Below are 18,639 nucleotides of genomic sequence, written 5' to 3'. Positions count from 1 at the left end.
GACGACAAAATGTTTTGTATTGCGATGACAACAGTACGAATCATAAATAATAATAATTGTGTATATTAAAATATAGTCAGGCCCTTTACATTTTTTTTATTTGTACTCGTGGTTTTGACACATCGTTGGACGTTGAGAATGAATTAAAACATTGTTAGGTATTATATAATACCTAATCATATTATAGTTATTCAACTATGAGGTTGTTTTACCATTTACCAATGACTAATTTGTAACTTCCTCTTCACGCCACTCATGCCTCTAACAATTATTGAATTGTATATCATTATATAATCATATTTAGTAGCTTATATTGTAGGTATCACATTATTGTAGACTATATTTGGTATCATTTATTTAGTTAAAACAGCAAAAAATATATTGAATTAAATTTTACAATTTATTTTGGACAAAAAATACTACTTACCTAGTAGTTATTACTATTACTAAGTAGGAAACTATCTTAAATAATAATAATTTTATCATTTATTCAGTTTATATATAAACATTTTTTTTTTGTTCAACAAATATTTAAAAAAAAGTATGTTTCAACCATTGTACATAAAAATAATATTACATGGAAAGCTCAGTAATTTTTAAATTTTAAAACCTATATGAAGGATAACAAAGAACTGTTTTAATTAGAATGACATTATTAGACTATAAGAGAAAATAGCATCAGTATTCAGTAAGTATAGGATAAATTGAAACCGAGAGTGGATAACAAGTTTTTTGAATTTTGTATAATGGAGAAAAGAGCGGAATGGATTATTATTAAATAATTTAAATAATTTAATACCTAGTATAATATAATCTAAGTCGCATGGAGCACCGCTACAATTGGAGAGGATATAGTAGGGACTAGGATCTGTAGATTATTATACATAGGAAATATTAGGGAATCTTGATATTTAATAGCCAATAATCATTGATGTACACATTTAATCATTAAGATAATATATTGTGTGTTAAACTTTTATAATGTTCATGATGATTATTGAATAATTAATGAATTAATTTAATTGAAAAATCATAGGTATATTATTTATACAGGTGAATTTGGTAACAGTATTGAATTATACTTTGTTTTGGACGCAAATGGTTTTTACTTAAATCATATATTTTTTGGCGCAAATAGGTATTTCAAGTATTTAACGGCAGGAGTATAAGATATTGATAAAATCCAAGGTCACAGTATATTATTTTAGCATTTCTTACAGAACTAGGTAACCTAGGTGAGATAAAATGAAAACACTCGTGCTGTTGGCCTTTAAATAATAGTATATATATATTTTGTTGTTTGAATATTAAATTACCTACATAGAATAAAAGATAAAATGTATATATAGTATATTTGTGAACCATTGTTCTTCTTAAGTATTATAAATATTATATAAAATATATAAAAGAAAAAAAATTATAACAATGAGCAATTGTATTATACTTTATTTGTGTACTTGATGTGTTTTTTTTTTGTTGTATGCTACTAAAGTAAAATGCAAAAGCAAGGCTCAATAACATTTGTACAAAAATAATTTAGATTACTGTTGTGAAGGTGGTTGGGGTTGGGGTACATAATTCATGACTTGTGGTAAAGATTCTGATGGTACACTATGACCTGGACCATACACTTGATTATAATTGGGAATGTTCTGCATGTTAGGCATTTGATATGATGGCTGTTCATGCATCTGGCCTCCAATGTTTGGTCTGGGCATCATGTGAGTGGGATTAACTGGATACTGTGATCCAGGCATATAATGTTCAACTGGCAAGGGTGCATAGTTGGCCATCATACCATTATACATTTGCATGTGCTGTGGGTGTATCATATGCTGTGGTGACATTGTGGGAGGTTGTATAGGTTCAGTTTGTGGTTTGGGTGCATAGCCTGCCACTGGGTCTTTCATAAATATATTATACAATTTTACAGCTTCTAAGAGTTCTGTACACAACTGTGTGAGTTGGGAATGTTTTTTGTCAAGCTGTTCAAGTTGTGCTTCTATCATTGGCCCCATGGCGTTTGCTTGTGCTTCCAATATGGACATTTCTTCAGTATCTGTACTGTCATCTTCTGGGTTTGCTTCGCGTAATAGCTGAAGCAAACAGTCAATTTTATTTTCATCAATTTCTACAGACTTATAATCTTCAGCAGAATGCTTGACTTTTGATTTCTTTGTATTAACTTCCTCAGCCGTGTCCTTTGGATTTGATAAATCTGTGGTTACAAAATTTGCTGGGAAAAGACCTTCAGGATGTTTGTCAGTAAATCCTTTCCACCAATTAGGATCAGATGAATCAAGAACGTAGATTATGTCTCCAGCAGAAAACGACAGTTCATTGTCCTCGGCTGCCTCAAAATCATACAGAGCTTTTACTTTTTTTAAATATGCTCTACGATCTGTTTCACCTGTAGGTTTTTTCTGTGCAGAACGTTCATTTTCTAGTAAACTAAGTTCAATAGCTTTAGCTATATCATCTACTTCTTGTAATGATACCAAATCTTTCGATTTAGCACTTTTTGAATGGTTTACATCTGAAGACAATGAAAAGTCTACACCTTCAAGTTTTAATTTAGTATATAAAGATGGTATAAGATTCAACTGTGGATCATTTTTGAATTCATTTTCTGCCCATTTTTTTAATAATAATTTTAATCTATCTGCCACTTTTTGAGGTAAATTTTTAGCTAATAATTTGCGGTATTCCTGTTCAAAATGTCGCGAAGCCACTTCAAGTAGAAAATTCTTTCCACAATTATTAACGCATGCATCAAAAAGTGTAATGGCCTGGAGTACAACATGTGGGTCTTGGTTATAAAGTCTTTTTATAATTGACTTAAAACAATCTTTAGCATTAACTGACGAGGCTCCCACTTTATCACATATTTCCATTATTAAAGCCCAATCTTCAGTTGTACTAGTACCACTTGTTGCCTTTTCAACATCAGCGTCAAATGAAGACGACAACAGAAAGGATCCCATGTTGAGTATCACACTGAAATAAAGAAATAAAACAATTAATATGTATTATAGAAGCCACTGTTGGGATATTTATTTAAAGGATCAAAACAAGCTCTTAAAGTGACAAAATAAGTACCTAACTTATTTTGGTGAAAACAATTTAAAACATGAATAAAATACATAAAACATTGTCCAATACATTTTTAATTTTTTACAGTGATGAGTTCTAGAACAATTAATTATTTAAAACAAAACCAATAAGTTTTCTGTTTAAAATTTTATCTCGAAAAATAAATTAAATTTTATCCGGATGAAAATATTAGTATTATAATTTATTACTAGCTGTATTTAATTAGACATTGCTGGGGAAAAAATTAAAAACATAGAATATGGCTCTATTAGTGTATCTCAGTTAACTGGAAAATCGACATTGATGCACCTAACTTTGTGAACTCGACTGATATCGGCCATTTGCATGTGACACATCGTATATATTATGCATATTATTATAGGCATATAGCACTTGGTATATTTTTATACGTGGTTCAAACTACCTTTTAAACATTCCTGATATTTGTAAGAACAATTTCTGAAACTTTCGTCAAAATTGGTCAAGTAGTTTTTAAATCTATAAGATACAAACGCATGGACATTATCATTTATTGTACATTGGAATAACAAACAATTAATTAAATATTTTTTATTTTATTTTTAAAAAAGTTGGGTAGTTTACCTATATTAATGTTTTTTTTAAATTTTATTTCTGTAACCAATGGCCACCCAATATATAAACAAAAAAATATTCAATTTTTGTGAACCACCCTATAGGGGTTGAAAATCGAGCTACTCATATATCAAGGAATATGTGTGTGAATTGTGGTGCCAGTTGGTTTAGTAATTTCTAAGGCTATAAGACCTGTACATTCATTTTTATATATTATATAGATTAATAATACACCATTCATTTGTACCTATATTCAGTGGCGCCGAAAGCATATTTTTTATGGGGCGGATCGCCCCAGTGTTTGCTTTGTGATAATTGAATTTACCTTATAATCACGTGGGTGGTGGGTGGTGGTGGTAACTAATTTTTATACTTTGCCCCACCAAATGAAAAACAAGTCGGCGCCACTGCCTATATTATAATTTATATATAAATTAGGTAACAAAATAAATGTATAAATAAACCGACAAGTATAATTCTAATTTAGTAGGTACCTAATTAGTTTATTTTAATTAATTAATCTTCTACTTGTAACTTCCTTAGGGCTATTAATATTGATCAATAACAATACAATTTATTTTTATATTCAAAGTTAGATTATCAACAACATAACAGTTAAGTGCAAAATTAAAATTTTTAAAGGATATATTTTACTAACAAATATCTACCAAAACAAGTTATTATTAATAAAATTAACAAGTATTAATGATTGTCAGTAAATCAACTTAAATAGGTAGGTAGATGTTAAATATTAAAATTGATGCATTAAAGCTAATTATTATAAATACATGGGTACAATTATAATAAAATAATATGTATAAAGTAACTAAAAATGTGTAAAGAATATGTTGACTGTAAATAATGGGTACCTAAATAGGTAATATAGCTGAAATTCGACTAATTCGAGTAATATCGAAAAACAGAGCAACACAAATGGGAAAATGTTAAGGTTCAACTCCATATTATGAAAAACACATTTGTTGCTATAAAATCTAATAGAAGAATTGCAGATATATAATATATCAGCTATATATAATTTTATATAAAGGGTGATTTAATAAGCATGTTCGCCCACTATTTTTCCCTTTCATAGTACATTTATTCAAATTCTGATTTTATAAGTATACTATATGTTAAAATGTTTGATATTTTTTGTACGATGCTATCAGTGACCTATGGCGATACAAACTTTTATTTTTCAAATAGAATTTTTAGGGGTTCTTATTTGAAAAAAAGAGAAGATTGTCACAAGATCAGTCCTAATTGGTACAAACAAATTCAAGAATTCGAAAATATGGCATTTAAATGTGTTTAAAAATTCCAAACATTAGAATTTAAATATACCTATGCATAATTTAAGCATAAAATTAGTTTGAGCATGCTTAACAAATCACCTGATGTACATAGGTATATATATGTATAGCAGTTAATACATATTATAGAAAAAAAATCAACATGATTAGTTTAGGTGATTGAAAATGTATGTAATTGTTCCTTCAAAATTTGGTATATAGTGTAGTAATCTAAGAATCGAGCAGGTACTTGATTGAACATTTTTGACGAAACTATGGTAACTATGAATTGGATTATTTCTGTTCAGGGTGATTAAATCTACAGTAAAGTTCTACTTACATAATAGAAATCCCTTAAAGGACCTTAAAAAGTCCCCGTGGCCAATTGTCAGTTGACAGTTACTCGAAAACGAGATTATCGCGATTGTACCAGTGCAGAAAATATGCTGAATCAGCAACACGGATTCTTAGATGTTCTTATAAATTTCGTTGTGTCGACTCGTTCAAGTAGCAGTATAAAGTATTACTGTTATGTGATATTTTATAATTATAAAGTGTTTAATTATTAAGTATTAGCAATGACAACAATTATAAGTACTCTGACAAAGGCGAGGCCAGGTAATAGGTATTATGCATTTCATTTATCGACACAACAATGATAACAACAATCATCTGATTACAGTGATTACACATTAAACGAGATAGTAGTTCAGTTGGATCATCATAACATTAAATATGTTGGATTCGGTATAAACCACGATTAAAGACGGGAAAGGCGGGTTTCCACTACATACGTGCATATATTGACCGGATACGTTCGCTATGAACGGTCTCACAAACGTCTCCCATCGGTTGATCGGTTATGGATTGGTAACATCAGGGGTACGAAACTCTGTGAATTGGCCGAATCGGGCGATTGTAGCCTTGAACACGGTCTCCAGGGGGGCGTGGCATACGTAATCTATGATAAAAGTAAACAGTGGAAACAACCCGACCCCGCGCAGAATACCCTACCTATTAGGCGGAAACGGTTTTTCAATACGGGTATAACATCATGTCAGTGTTACGGAAACAGTTTCATTGTTCGGACTTCAGATCATAGGTAAACACTTCACCCATCAGCTGATCGAGTTTCGCTTCTATATTGTTCTATGGTAACATATTAGTCATGACAAAATAAATAGGTATGCTATCAACATAACTAATATTGGTCGAGAACGCGCACCCCTCCCGAACTTCGCCAAGAACTGTGACGTAAGCCGTTCTCACCAGCAGAAATAATAATAATAATAAATATAATAATAATGATATATAATATCGGAGAACGGATGACGTAGTTTTTGTGGTGGGAGAACACACAGTTGCGTATCACGAAGTTGATAGCATACCTATTTATTTTGTCATGATATTAGTTGCCTCGTATCACGGCTATAGATAGTATCTTATAGATACTATCTTTAATCGTGCCTCGTATATTCTTATGTTATCAATATTGTTATCAATATAGAGCCGTGTACACGTTTTTATTTACTTTTTTAAAATATTGTTTATTGTCATTTGTCATAAATATTAAACATATGGATACGGCATAAGACAAAAATCTGTAAGCCAACATAATTCGTACCATTATTAACCGCTAGATGTCATAATCATCAATTATCTGTACATAATATTATGCACCAGAAAGTGAACTCAGAGTGCAGAGGTAATATTTAAAATTTCTATTTATTTATTAAAATATTTTTCATAATATTTAATTTAAATAAAAATAAGGTTCAAGACATGGATGAATCATCCAGTGACGATGATGGTGATTTACCACCGGGTGTTTCGAAATCTGACAGCCGTTCAAATCAAAGAACTCAGCCGGCTGTTCCAGAAAAGGTTATTTTAGTGATACGAGAATTTGATAACCTCAATACGAGAATACCTGTTTGAGAATCTGGCAACCCTGCTTGTCACACAGAAGATCTGTGCGAGTGAGAATCATCGTTTCTCTCTCCGTTATGTTGGCAGAAACAGGGTATGTAGAATCATAGAACAATATAGAAGCGAAACTCGATCAGCTGATGGGTGAAGTGTTTACCTATGATCTGAAGTCCGAACAATGAAACTGTTTCCGTAACACTGACATGATGTTATACCCGTATTGAAAAACCGTTTCCGCCTAATAGGTAGGGTATTCTGCGCGGGGTCGGGTTGTTTCCACTGTTTACTTTTATCATAGATTACGTATGCCACGCCCCCCCTGGAGACCGTGTTCAAGGCTACAATCGCCCGATTCGGCCAATTCACAGAGTTTCGTACCCCTGGTAGAATGAAATAAGGAATGCCGTATCCATAATATGTTTAATATCTATGTTTATTGTATATTCATAATTCGTATTATCAAATTAAACTATTTTAGTTTTATTACTGTTTATTAGGTAGTAGGTATTCACTGGTTTATGTTTTGCATACGTTTAAATATGATCTTTCATTTTTCTACTAGTATAACATTTAAATTTATTTAACAAACATATAAGTGTATTTTTGAAATTTATGCATTTATAATAATTTATTCATAGACTTTAGTAAACAGACTATCAAGATGCCCGAAAGAGTTGAAGAAGTTCCTACTATTGGAATTATTTATCCACCGCCGGAAGTAAGGAGTATCCTTTGTTTGACAATATTGATTAGATTGATTTAATTTTGAATTGTTTTGTTTTACTACAACCTAAAGTTTAGTACCTAATGTACTGATTACATAAGAAATATATTTAGATGCACAAGTATGGGATTGTTAGCTTACTTATATTATCATATAAGTTCTCATTGTTTAACTTTTCTGAAAAAAATATGGGGAACACGTTTTTAGACAGAGAATTAAGTCGTCTTGTGCGCGGGAGCGAGTGTCAAACCGAGATCTCATTATCATTTTCAGAAATGTTACTACTAGGCTATAATATATGGAATATGTTTGTAATTCACTGAATAGTTTCTTAACTGCATCTTAATCAAGATATTGTCGATAAAACTGCCAGTTTTGTAGCACGAAATGGACCAGAATTTGAGTCTCGTATTCGTCAAAATGAATTGGGCAATCCCAAATTTAATTTTCTTACCCAAGGTGATCCCTACCATGCATACTATGTACACAAAGTCAAAGACCTCAGAGAAAAAGCTGGTGAGTATTCATTTTTTTTAATTGTATTGTAGTACTTAATAAGTGACTTATTTACCTATTTATTTTTATTTTGCTTTAGCACAAGAGCCAACCTTACCACCTAAAGAAACAAAAAGCATATTGTCAACTGCTACCCAACTAAAACAACAAGAGCTTCTGAAACAAGCACAGGAAGCAATATTTGTACCAAAAGATCCACCAAAAGAATTTGAATTTATTGCCGATCCTCCATCAATATCAGCTCTTGACTTGTATGTATTAATAATTAACTTTGCCAATAATTATTAACTAATACATTTTGAAATTTCAGAGACACAGTGAAGCTTACTGCATTATTCGTTGCTCGTAATGGCAGACAGTTTTTAACCAATCTGATGGCAAGAGAACAACGTAACTTTCAGTTTGATTTTTTACGTCCACAACATTCACTATTTCAATATTTCACAAAGCTTCTTGAACAGTACACTAAAGTGCTGATGCCTCCTAAAGATCTTATAAAGTGTTTAAAAGAAGAAAGTTATGATCGACAAAAAATTTTAGATGATGTAAAATATCGTGCCGAATGGCAAAAACACCAAGATGCTTTACGTAGAAAAGAAGAACAGCTTATAGAAAAAGAAAGATGTAAGTTTTATTAAGATATTATAGCTTTTGATAATCTAATAAAATTGATACCTTTTTCAGTGGCCTATTCTCAGATTGATTGGCATGATTTTGTTGTTGTAGAAACTGTTGACTTTCAATACGGTGAAATTGGCAATTTCCCTCAACCAACTACACCGGATCAAGTTGGCGTGCGTACCTTGATGCAAGAACGTGTAGATAATGGAGAAGAAGCTGTTGAAATGAGTGATGCAGAAGATGACATGCAGGTAGACAGTGATGATGAAATGGAAAAACGAGTTAATGGTAGAACGTATGCACCAGAAAGTGAACTCAAAGTGCCCGGTGAAGAAAAGTCCAGTAGAGACAACAACCAGGTAATATTTAAAATTTCTATTTATTTATTAAAATATTTTTCATAATATTTAATTTAAATAAAAATAAGGTTCAAGACATGGATGAATCATCCAGTGACGATGATGGTGATTTACCACCGGGTGTTTCGAAATCTGACAGCCGTTCAAATCAAATGACTCAGCCGGCTGTTCCAGAAAAGGTTATTGTGAAAAAGGGATACAATCCCAAACAAAGTAAGATTTAATTTCCCTAACACAAATCATTTATATTAGTTGTACTACTATTTAGTTTTTTATATTTACAGTTGTTCGAGCACCAGTTAAAGCACCTCCTGAAGAATATTTAATATCTCCAATTACTGGTGAAAAGATACCTGCAAGCAAAGTCCAAGAACATATGAGAATAGGATTATTAGATCCCCGTTGGGTAGAACAACGAGACAAGCATATCAGTGATAAAATGAATCAAGAATCTGTGTATGCTCCAGGTAACTACTTTTGATAAACAATTAGTACATACCTAATTTTTTTTTAAAATTATTATTTTATCTATTCAGGAGCTGCTATTGAGGCTAGTTTAAAACAGTTGGCTGAACGCCGTACTGATATATTTGGTGTTGGAGTTGAAGAAACTGCCATTGGTAAAAAAATTGGTGAAGAAGAAAGTAGAAAAGATGATAAGGTAAGAAAAATTAGAAAAATATTACGTTTTATGCCAAAATGAATTAAAAATATATTTTGACTGTCTTAGGCTACATGGGATGGGCACACCTCCAGTGTAGAAGCTGCAACTCGTGCAGCACGAGCTAATATCACTCTAGAAGATCAAATTCACCAAATTCATAAAGTAAAAGGTCTAATTCATGATGATGAAAAAGAAAAAATTGGTCCAAAACCTGTATCAGGTACAGTAACTATTTCTCATCCGCCGACTTCTCAAGCCGTTTCTGTACAAATGTCAATGGCTAATAACATGCAAAATGCAATGATGCAACCACATGCGCCTAACATGATGCAATCCCAATCTATGATAATGGTTCAGCAACAACAACAGATGATGGGTGGGTTTCAAATTTAATTTCACTAACTAGAGATTATTTATATAAATATATAACCAATAACATAATCTATTAATGTATACAATTAGTGACTCAAGTATTTTATTGTTTTATACATATTAGTTATTATGGATATTTATAGTCCGGCCCACAAGAGTCCATACGTGTTAATGCGTCCGTCGCTGCGCATCGGTTCCCCTTCCATACGCCAAATCATACCAATCGGAAGCCAGCCGGCAATGATCGCAGCTGTCGTTGACATTCGTGTATACGTAGCGACAGTAGTAAACACGTTTACGTTATAAGTTTATAACGTATTTTTTTACGAGTTTTTTTGCGAGTTTTTTTAATATGGAGAATCATATAACACCCCCAAAACGCAATTAATTAGCCGTGTTTTTATGAGCAGCTGTATTCACATTGCCGAGTGGTGGGAATGGCACTATGGTGGGAGGAAATTCAGCCGACAGACGTCGCGTACGCCAGTATCGATGCGCGGTTTATGTATGGACTCTCGTGGGCCGGACTATAGTTCAATATAATAGTATAATATGTATTTTATGCTTGCCATTGTGATGTATTTCTATGCGAAAAATCTTCTTTATATAATATTAACTGTTCTTAGTAACTTATTGGTATTAACATGTTTTCAGTTCCCCAACCTCAAGCTTATCAAGTAATGCAGCCCCAAATGCCACCGAATCCATTTTTGGGCGCTACTAGAGGAATGATGCAACCTCCATTACCTCAGGGTCAAGTATGTATACGTTAATGTTTTTACATTAAATAATTTTTAAAAAATTGTTAATTATCGTGCATAAACTTGTTAATTAGCCTGGAATGAAGCACATAATGGAAATCGCTGAAGATGAACCACTTATGAAGAAACAAAAGACAGAAGACTCTTTAGAACCTGAAATACAGTTTATGATGAAGTTTAATGTAAATAGAACAAATTACTTTTTTTAAATTTTAGGATCATCTACTAACTAATTATACATTTCAGGGTCCTGTCATGTTTAATGTTGGAACACCTGTTCTCACAGACAAACCGGAATGGGCGCTCAATGGACAGATATTAAATATAACATTACCACTACAAGAAACAGTGTCTGTGATTAAGACAAAAATTCATGAGTTAACTGGAATGCCGCCTGGCAAACAAAAACTGCAATGTGATGTATGTAAACAAATTCTAACTATACAATTATATTCAAAATTAATGAATTACATTGTTTTTACATAATTTTTCTAGGGATTGTTCTTCAAAGATTCCAATACGTTAGCTTATTATAACATAGGACCTGGTACGACTATTCATTTGCAATTGAAAGAACGTGGTGGTCGTAAAAAATAATTGTAAAAAAATTAAAAGAATCCTAAATCATTTTATTTACTATTGTAATATTTGATAACATATAAATATATTTATTCATTTCATTATATAAAACATATATTAAGGATCAACGTCATAATGTAAAACCAGTTCTGTTTATATGTGTTTCTCATTTTCTAGTAGCAGATAGCACCTCTTTAATAATATTATTGTACCGCTTGACCATTGGAGTGTAAATCTATAAATAGTAATAAATAATTAGTATCATTTCTATACAAAAATGTATCTTTGACTTACTTCATAAGCATCTTTATGAGGAGAACAAGCTAATGTGGGAGGAGCGGCAGTAGTGACCACCGATTGAAATGAATCAACGCAGTCGGTACATTTACTTTGAACTAGTCCACGTTTAGCTTGATATGCAGCACCCAGGACTGCGGAATTGGCAGCTTCCTAAAATTATGTTAAATATAAATAAACGTCTGAAGAATATAAAAAAAAATACTTGTACTGACTTGTGTATAAACAGGTGCGTTAAAAACATCAGATAAAATTTGTAATATTGTATTATTGTTTGAAGCGCCTCCCGTAGCTATGATCCTCGTCTTGGCATCTGTTTTTTTTTTTTTTATACATTAGGTTTTTTACTTTTGTATATTATATTAAATATGAACGTGACACGAGTGATATTATGCGAACCTATCGTGTATCCCAACTGTTCGGCGTGCGCCCTTTTAGCTATGAATTGTCCCTCGACCAACGCTTTTACTTCGATTTCCCGGCTGGGAAACCTGTCCACGGGCCCGTCGTTCTTGTCGAAACGGTAGTCTCCTTGTATCCACGGAATGATTTCCTGTTCGTCATAGTACAGTCCTAGATATCCGAAATTTCCTCTGGGTGTCCTCTCCAGCAATGTGTTGAAGTGGTCCCACGACTCGTTGGCGTAATGGTTTCTCAGTCTTTCGCGGGTCAACGAGCCGTTCTTGAAACTTTAAAACAGCTCGAAGTCATGTTTGACTCGGTGTAGTGAGCGTATATGCCCTATATGTATAGTAATGTAGTGTATAATTACCACAGAAGCACCATGTACGCGTCTCGGTTGATCGGGCTGACCAGGACGTGTCCCTCTTCCAGACACCTGGGCTCGTCCAGCGGCAAGAACAGTGTGTCACTGGTCCCGAGGCTTATGGCGATGTCGTTGTCGCCAAGGCACAGGCCGGCCAACGACGCTGGATTATCGCCGGTGAATGACACCACTCGGCACTCGGGATTGAACCCGAACCTCTCCACATAATAATTGCTGATCGGGCCCAAGTCGGTACCCGGCGGCACAGTCCGTCCCAGTCTCGAGTCCAGCCCCGGCGCGCACGCCTAAATTCCGAACACGACTATAGACATACTGCTATGTGATGTAATAAATTACAATATGTCGTCAAATTATTTACTTCCAAGCATTCAGTCGACCACTCTTTGGTCTTGATGTCTAACAAATTCATCCCCGAACCGTCGGACCAATCGATCGGGGCGTATGCGCCAAGTAATAAGGAACAGCCGAAACTGCTCACTAGCGATATCCTCTAGAATATAAAGTATAAAATATTAAATTAATTCGGATGGCCGATTGGACGACTGAGATAAAGTCTAACTTCCGTGTTATGATAGGCCCCTGGTTTGCTTTCTGCCATTTTGGCGATTTGGGGCCCAGAAAACCTCTCGTACGCCTTTGATCCAGTGATGTCAGCCAATCGCTATGAAAAAAATTAAAAACATAATAAATAAAACATTTACAAGTAAACTATATAATTCGTTTTCCTCAGTATATAACTGTTTATTAAGGCCTTTGTTAAATAGTTACAGAAATCGTGTTTACACGGAAAATATCGTGGAATCTACGAAGAACCTTCAGTTAATAAAAAGTGATTTTTACGCCTTTTGTCTAAATTCGAACTTTAAATGCTTATATAAAACAAATTGTTACTATATATTTTTAATATTTTTCAACTGTCATTGTAACAATACAGCATGTCCCAAAAGTCCCGTATCACTCTTAGTATCTCCATGGAAATAAATATATTTAAATGCGGTTTTTTTTTTACAGAATAGGTCTTGGTTTTGATTTGGCTTACGCCTCGAACGCAAACCTTACCTTAGCCTTGGGCTATTCAAGAGTCCCTAATGTACGTCTTCTATGGAACACGAGCACCACGGTTTGCAGCCATTTGCCATGAAACAGACCAGATCTCCTGGTTTTACGACTTTTACCTACTTCTGTCAGGCGGGCCCGTCGGGTTGTGGATAGGATCTATTATTCTTGGAAATTCAAAATAATAATTAGCTCTAACTAGGTCGATTTTCATTGAATTTGAATTTGAATTTTTTTTAACTGTTTTAAAAAATACGATCAACAAAATGGCTATCTTAGAAATTTAAAAAACTTATTTTCCTAAAAAAATGTTTGGTCATTTTTGAAAAAAAAATCGAATATTATGCTATTCAATCAGAATTTTCATACTTATTACTGAAAAAAACGGCATTTAAATATATTGATTTTCCACGAAGATACTAAGGGTGATACGGGATTTTTGGGACACACTCTATATTAAGAAGGCGAACCTTGTATTACATTTTCAAGCCGTTTGACCCAACGAATACAATTTTATTGATATTTAAAGAATAAAAAACAAAACAAATTGGAAACTGAAAATATCCGCAAACAGCTCAAAAGAAGTCAAAATATTTTGATAATCTTTTAGTGTTAAGAAAATGCTAATATGAACATTCAGTGAAAATTTCATGTTTTAGAGTTTTTAATCGATTTTGTCAAAAACCAATTTTGCGTAAAAAATTTCCGTTTTTTCTTAATATTTGTTATTTGTTATATTATTTGTTCATTTTTCCGGTGCTTTTGTAAACTATAGGGAATTTTTTACTTTTGACCCTCCAAGGTACCAACTATAAATTCACTTTCCTATCAGATCAGATGCCGTTTAAGAAAATATAAGCATTTTTACCATAGTGAAAGGTGATGACTGCAGACACAAAAATAAAAATAAAAAAACGCATCGTTGTAAGATCAATACATTCATCACTCTTGAGTCAGCTATCTACTTGACTTAAATAAACGTTTATCTAAAAATTAGGTTTACAAATTGGCTATTTTGAATTTTTCGAAAAAATTCATATTCACTAAAAAATAGTACAAATTAAACATGTTATACTGTAGTGTACTTGTAGCGCAAACGTCTAATATTAAATGACAAAAAACAAAATATTTTAAATATTGGTTAGAACAAACATTATATTTTCATTTGTCCGCCCAATATGTTAGTTGTTACACCTCGTATAGTTGTATACCTATATTACTTTAATAATATGAATATACAGCCTACCTGTGGCCCTCCGACAGCGTCCTCGAGATGTTTGCACTGTTTTGTGGTGCTGGAGTCCATCCACACTGGTGAGTTGACCACGGAAAAACATGACGCCAATTGCATGTGTAAAAATCCGGCCGGGTTCAAAGTTTGCAGCGTTTTTTCGGCACCGTTCGTCCAATAGACCGTGCCGTGTTGCTGCAGACGGTATGTAAATCGTATAAAAACATTTAAGTACATCATAAATATAATAACGAATCATTAGCGCAATGTTATTGTGGTGTCCGGGTTAGTGGCGTAACCAGGAATGTTGTAAGTAGGGGTTTGTAAAATAATTTGTTTAAAACAATATTATATAATATAGTCATATAGGTTAAAACAAACACAGTAATGGGAGAGGGGGGCTATTGTCCGGGGGTTTTTATTTGGTGTTTAAGTTATAAGTTAATAACCAATTACGAATTAGATGTTGAAGAAATAATATATCAATTTTTTGGTAATAATAATTATAGTTATTACAATAACATGCATAGAGATTACGGAAATATGTATGAAAAAATCCATTCTATACACCTAACCATACTATAATAATTGTATCATACAGGTGACATCGTCTACAATGATTGTTTTGTTAAAATGCGCATGTAAACTGGATGTTGTTCGTGATATAATATTGTATTTCGATTGCGGGATTATTGATTACCTATGTCCTATACGCAATATGCCAGTATGCCTTAAGCATTCGGGGAAAAGAGAAAAAAACCTTTACCTGTCCAGAACCAGAAACCGCGGAGACTGTACTCAAATCGGCACCGAACACTTGCAACCGGTCCAACAGTACGTCCAAGGCTTTGACCCACATAACTGTTGGCGCTGTCACCTCGCGATGCTGTCTGTCTTTGCCCTTAATCACGCCGCCATGGGTCCGAAACTCTTGGAGCTCCGTATCGAAATGTACTGTGGCCTCGAAGATCTTGTGCAGATCATCGTCAACAATAACTCCTTTTAACTGCGTTAAACGTTTTAAATTTCCATATAGTCTGGTGGTAGGTATATATAGGTTATAAGGGTATAGTAACCAATAAAATATTATATATAAATGCCCACACCGATCGTCTGTTTTTAGGTAAAATAAACCAGTAACGAAAGTTGAAAAAAATCTCAGTGGTGGCTGAATCAACCAGGGTGACAATCTAAAGAATCGACAAGTTTTTCTTGACTTATCTGTCAGATGTCAGTCATCAATCTTCATACGCGTAAATGTATTTTGAACTAGATGGTTTATTTGTTAGTAACATAGAAATATTCACTTCAATTACAAATGACGAGGTACCTATATAGTCGTATAGTACATACACCAAGAGTTAATATATTAACTAAGTATTTAAGTGTTCTTTATATAAGTCGCGTAGCCAGGGATACCTGTCCAGTGTCCACCTAACTGCCACCCATCGGCCATATCTTTGCCAAATATGATAATACACAAAAAGAAATGTTGATCGCTTTTATAAAAAAATCTCAAAGAAAAATTAAAGTTTTAAATAAGACTGACACAATAATAATATAAATAAAAAGTTTAAAAAAATGTTATTCATTTCAGCAAAGGCGGGCATTAACTACTTGTTAAAAAATTATTTTTTTAAACTTTATAACTTAACTATATTTGTTTTTAACTCATTAACTTATTCAGTTAACATTTTTATTGTTGTAACTTAACTTTTTATAGTTAATTATCGTTGTCGTGCTGCAGTTAAGTTAATTTTCTCTTTGTGTCAATGTGTCATGCGGAACCAACTAGGCAATAAGTAATAGGTACTACTTGGACCCAGATATAAATACAAAATTTATAATTTTTTGGGGGTTTCTTGAGTCCCAATCAATGTTATTCAAGTATAAAATCCGTTTCACACATCAGAGAATTAAAAACTTTTATCTTGCACATCATTTTTGGCGTTTTTAGATCATTTTTTTTGTATATTTAAATATTATATTATGCATTTTTAGATTAAACGTAAAGGTAAATATTAACTAAAGGAATGTTGTTCCTACCATTTAATAATTTGTCATTCGTTAAATTTATGATTTCGATAATACCTACACGTAATGTCTCTCGCGGAATAGACTATATATGTTATATATCTATCCACAGTGCGATCGACGACTGTTGACTGCGGCATTGTGCGTGCAGGACTTATTATTTAAACCAGTAACAACTAATAGTCAGTTGAGGTTATATCATAATAGAGTTTTTTTTTCGTATTCTCATTTGACGAAAAGTGTTAGTAAAATTGTTGTTATTTTTTAAGGATATTATTGCGGTTACAATGCATTGTTGTATGGCATTTAAATCCAAGCCTCAGTAATAATTAATAACTGGTGGTAAATAAATAGGTGTATTATTATTACTAACAAGTTATAACCACCATTGGTGCAACAAGAAATGAAAATATGAAATATAGGGGGTGCTAAAATTATGTAACTAAAATGTTGAGTAATTAATTATAGCGAACCGTTTTTGAAAGTAGTAAAAATTTGATTTGTAAAATAGTCCACTATTATTTACGTATATTGTATATAGGTAGAATATATTATAAAAAATACATATTTCAATATTTGTGCGACAAAAAAAGATAGGTAATAGAAGTGCTAACTAAGCAAATTGCAACCGCTGTCACCGATGTCGTTCTCCCCAACCCGCAATCAAATTAAAAACTATATGGAGCGCTAAAGTATGATAAAAATGATCATATTTTATATTTTTAAGAGGACGTCACACCTGCATCATATCATGTGTTGTCTCAAATGTAGGTATATAACATGGCAAGTTTGCATTAGTAGTTTCAAATTTTGTGTTGTTAACAAGTAAATATATTAGAGTGAATTGACGTATGTCTATTGAAATATTATCAAACATAAAGGTAGAACATTACTTTTGTTCTCAACTCTGGAAAAAAATCCAACGAGGGAACACACATTATGATCTTCTTAACTTAAATGTTGAAAATAGGCCAACTCACTCCAATATTTAAGGATTAAGCTAACAACACAAACAGTGGCGTAAATAGGCCACTGGAGGCCCGTGTGCAAAGACTAAAATGGGCCCTCCAAAAAAATAAAAAATAAGCAGTGATAAAATATGATTTATCCTTATTAATTATTAGGTTATATTTATTGTTTACCTATTACTTACTTGTAAGCAACCTAGCAACATTTATAAACATTTATAAATTAATCACATCTTGTAAATTTTTTTAGGTAGGTATTTTTAAAATGTAGGTATATAAATATATATATATATATACATTTTATAAATGTAGGTACATTTAATCATTTAAATACTATAAAAGTATGATACGTTTATAGAATAACATTAAATAAAAAAAAAACAAAATATATTACTTATTATTTATTAATAATGCATAATATTATATAACTTACATTATTTTATTTTATTTGAAATACTTTTGCTCATAAAAAACGTTGAAACTACTTTAGAAAATTTTTTTTTCTTGACTTTAAATTTGCGAAGTCGTTTATAATTTTGTCAATTTCAAGTTCTGAGGTTTTTTCTCTTTCAATATTGAGAATTGCAATGTTCGTAAGTCTGTCTTGTGAAATTGAGTTTCTAAGATAATTTTTAATGAGCTTCAGCTTAGAAAAAGAACGTTCAGCAGAAGCGACTGTAACTGGAATAGTCAGAAAAATTAAACACAGCGTAAAAACGTCATGAAAAGACGATGCCAAGTCATGTTCGATTAAATAAACTG

General features: G+C 32.5%; 3 protein-coding genes across 4 annotated transcripts in view; 1 reads left to right on the top strand and 2 right to left on the bottom strand.

Moving 5' to 3' along the window:
• Positions 1-1,261: 1,261 nt before the first annotated feature.
• Positions 1,262-5,744, bottom strand: LOC100167292 (signal transducing adapter molecule 1). Its single transcript, XM_003244818.4, has 2 exons — positions 5,320-5,744; positions 1,262-2,997 (listed from the first exon to the last, which is right to left on the bottom strand). The coding sequence occupies exon 2, from the start codon at positions 2,982-2,984 to the stop codon at positions 1,542-1,544; it is 1,443 nt and encodes a 480-aa protein (XP_003244866.1). The 5' UTR covers positions 2,985-2,997; positions 5,320-5,744; the 3' UTR covers positions 1,262-1,541.
• A 791-nt stretch (positions 5,745-6,535) lies between these two features.
• On the top strand, positions 6,536-12,011 carry LOC100160469 (splicing factor 3A subunit 1). 2 transcript variants are annotated; one of them, XM_008185346.3, is made up of 15 exons: positions 6,536-6,684; positions 6,753-7,002; positions 7,547-7,633; positions 7,984-8,148; positions 8,228-8,399; positions 8,459-8,772; positions 8,833-9,128; positions 9,197-9,341; positions 9,413-9,595; positions 9,665-9,789; positions 9,859-10,168; positions 10,819-10,922; positions 11,000-11,107; positions 11,172-11,345; positions 11,421-12,011. In XM_008185346.3, exons 3-15 carry the CDS (start codon positions 7,570-7,572, stop codon positions 11,520-11,522), a joined length of 2,262 nt encoding a protein of 753 aa, XP_008183568.1. In that variant the 5' UTR covers positions 6,536-6,684; positions 6,753-7,002; positions 7,547-7,569; the 3' UTR covers positions 11,523-12,011. The 2 variants fall into 2 exon arrangements, with proteins under 2 accessions (XP_008183568.1, XP_029343158.1); XM_029487298.1 differs by lacking the exons at positions 6,536-6,684; positions 6,753-7,002 and having other exon boundaries at positions 7,317-7,633.
• LOC100163876 (xylulose kinase) overlaps positions 11,562-18,639 on the bottom strand; it is a 14,782-nt gene continuing 7,704 nt past the window's right edge. Inside the window, exons 3-11 of the mRNA XM_001945090.5 lie at positions 15,642-15,881; positions 14,891-15,070; positions 13,148-13,249; positions 12,947-13,078; positions 12,574-12,872; positions 12,201-12,490; positions 12,017-12,114; positions 11,799-11,954; positions 11,562-11,739 (exon numbers count right to left, since the gene is read on the bottom strand). Of these exons, the coding sequence (XP_001945125.2) occupies positions 11,671-11,739; positions 11,799-11,954; positions 12,017-12,114; positions 12,201-12,490; positions 12,574-12,872; positions 12,947-13,078; positions 13,148-13,249; positions 14,891-15,070; positions 15,642-15,881 (1,566 nt within the window). The 3' untranslated portion in view covers positions 11,562-11,670. The remainder of the gene's footprint in view (positions 11,740-11,798; positions 11,955-12,016; positions 12,115-12,200; positions 12,491-12,573; positions 12,873-12,946; positions 13,079-13,147; positions 13,250-14,890; positions 15,071-15,641; positions 15,882-18,639) is intronic.

This window comes from Acyrthosiphon pisum, chromosome A1 (genome assembly GCF_005508785.2).
Source record: "Acyrthosiphon pisum isolate AL4f chromosome A1, pea_aphid_22Mar2018_4r6ur, whole genome shotgun sequence".
Classification (NCBI taxonomy): Eukaryota; Metazoa; Arthropoda; class Insecta; order Hemiptera; family Aphididae; genus Acyrthosiphon; species Acyrthosiphon pisum.
This window is presented reverse-complemented; position numbering and strand designations above follow the sequence as displayed.